The 2,076-nt window shown below is 39.6% G+C and overlaps 1 protein-coding gene across 1 annotated transcript; it reads right to left on the reverse strand.

Moving 5' to 3' along the window:
• Positions 1-820: 820 nt before the first annotated feature.
• On the reverse strand, positions 821-1,303 carry LOC107458756 (uncharacterized). The gene has a single exon (XM_016076959.1). It carries the CDS (start codon positions 1,301-1,303, stop codon positions 821-823), a length of 483 nt encoding a protein of 160 aa, XP_015932445.1.
• Between the last annotated feature and the right edge of the window lie 773 nt (positions 1,304-2,076).

A 2,076-nucleotide genomic window follows, 5' to 3' on the forward strand; every position in this document is an offset into this window, starting at 1 on the left:
ACATTGCATAGCCCAAATAGCATCCTTCTGTAGGCGAAAACTCCAAAAGGACATGTGAAGGAGGTCTTCTCTTGGTCCTTTGGATCCACCACTATATGATTATACCTGGAATACCCATCCAGGAAGCAATAATAAGCATGACCTGCCAATCTTTCCAACATCTAACAATGAAGGGGAGAGGGAAGTGATCTTTTCTTGTAACATCATTCATTCTTCTATAATCTATGCAAATCCTCCATCTAGTCACTGTCCTTGTGGGAATTAACTCATTCTTCTCATTGGAGATGACTGTCATTCCTCCCTTCTTTAGTACAACTTGAACCGGACTCACCCATGAACTATCAGAGATTGGAAATATTATCCCAGCATTCCATAGCTTCATCACTTCTTTTTGAACTACCTCCTTCATGGTTGGGTTAAGTCTTCTTTAAGGTTGAACCACAGGCTTTGAATCTTCCTCCAATAGAATTTTATGCATACAGATGGCAGGGCTGATGCCTTTGATATCCTCAATTGTCCAACCCAAAGCCATCTTGTGAGCCTTTAACACTTCAATCAGTTTTGTTTCTTCTTCCATGTTCAAAGAGGTGTTTATGATCACTGGTAGGGCCTCTGCTTCTCCAAGAAACACGTATTTGAGATGAGGGGGGATAGGCTTTAACTCTTGTTTTGGCTTCTCCTTTTCCTTGCCTTCAATGGCGATCTCCACCACTTCCTCCTCTATGAATTCTTGTTCCACATCTATTTCCTCTTCTTCTTCCTGTTGCTCATGACAATTGTCTTCCAGCATGTCTTCCACCAATCCTTCTATCATATCCACTCACATGTAGTTTTCTTGCTCAGGGGGGTGTTGCATTGATTTGAAAACATTGATGACCATTTGCTCATTGTGCACCCTGAAGATCATTTCTCCCTTTTCTACATCGATAATAGCTCTTGCTGTAGCTAGAAATGGTCTTCCCAAGATAATTGAGTTGTTTCCTTCCTCTTCTGTGTCTAAGATCACAAAGTCTGCAGGGAAGATAAACTCTCCAACCTTTACTAATAGATTTTCCACAACTCCATAGGGTGTCTTGATTGATCTGTCGGCCATCACCAGTGACATCCTGGTAGGTTTGATTTCTTCTATGGCAAGTTTTCTCATCATTGAAAGGGACATCAAGTTGATACTAGCACCTAGATCATAGAGAGCTTTCTCTAATGTCATATTGCCTATGGTACATAAAACCACAAAGCTCCCTGGATCTTTGAGCTTTGGTGGGATACCTCTTTGGATCACAGCACTGCATTCTTCAGTGAGCATAATGGTCTCCTTCTCATGCTAGCTTCTTTTTTGTTAATGAGTTCTTTCAAGAATTTGGCATATAGAGGCATCTGCTCTAATTCTTCAGCCAAGGGGATATTAATCTCCAACTTCTTGAAGACTTCAAGAAATTTGGGAAAGTGCCGATCCTTAATCTCCTTGTTGAACCTTTAGGGATATGGCAGAGGAGGTGTGAAGGTCTTCACCACTTGCTTCTGTCCTTGAGATGGTTCTTACATTACTTGCTTCCCTTTTCTTGAATCTTGTGGCTGGTTATTGATTCGGTATTTTACAACCCACAAACTTACCGGCAAGTGCACCGGGTCGTACCAAGTAATACCTTACGTGAGTAAGGGTCGATCCCACGAGGATTGATGGACTAAGCAACAATAGTTGAGTGACTGGCTTAGTTAGACAAACAAAAATTGATTTTGATATTGAGATGTTCAAAAGGTTTAAGTTGAAAATAAGACAGACACACAGTAAATAAGTTGGGAATAAAATTTTAGAGAAATAGTTAAGGCTTCAGAGTTATCTATTTTTCTGGATTAACTTTCCTTACTAACTATTTTAATTATGTAGGATTTAATTTATGGCAAACTATTTGTGACTAGACCCTAATTCCTTAGACCTTCCTAGTCTCCTCTAAAATTCATCAATTGCCAATTCCTTGGTCAATTAATTCCAATTAGAGGGTGATGATCAAATTCGAGTTTACATGCCACAAAAACTTTAATTACCCAAAAATAAAAGGATTATATGTCACGTATCCC

Source organism: Arachis duranensis, chromosome 7 (assembly GCF_000817695.3).
Source record: "Arachis duranensis cultivar V14167 chromosome 7, aradu.V14167.gnm2.J7QH, whole genome shotgun sequence".
In the NCBI taxonomy this organism is placed as follows: domain Eukaryota; kingdom Viridiplantae; phylum Streptophyta; class Magnoliopsida; order Fabales; family Fabaceae; genus Arachis; species Arachis duranensis.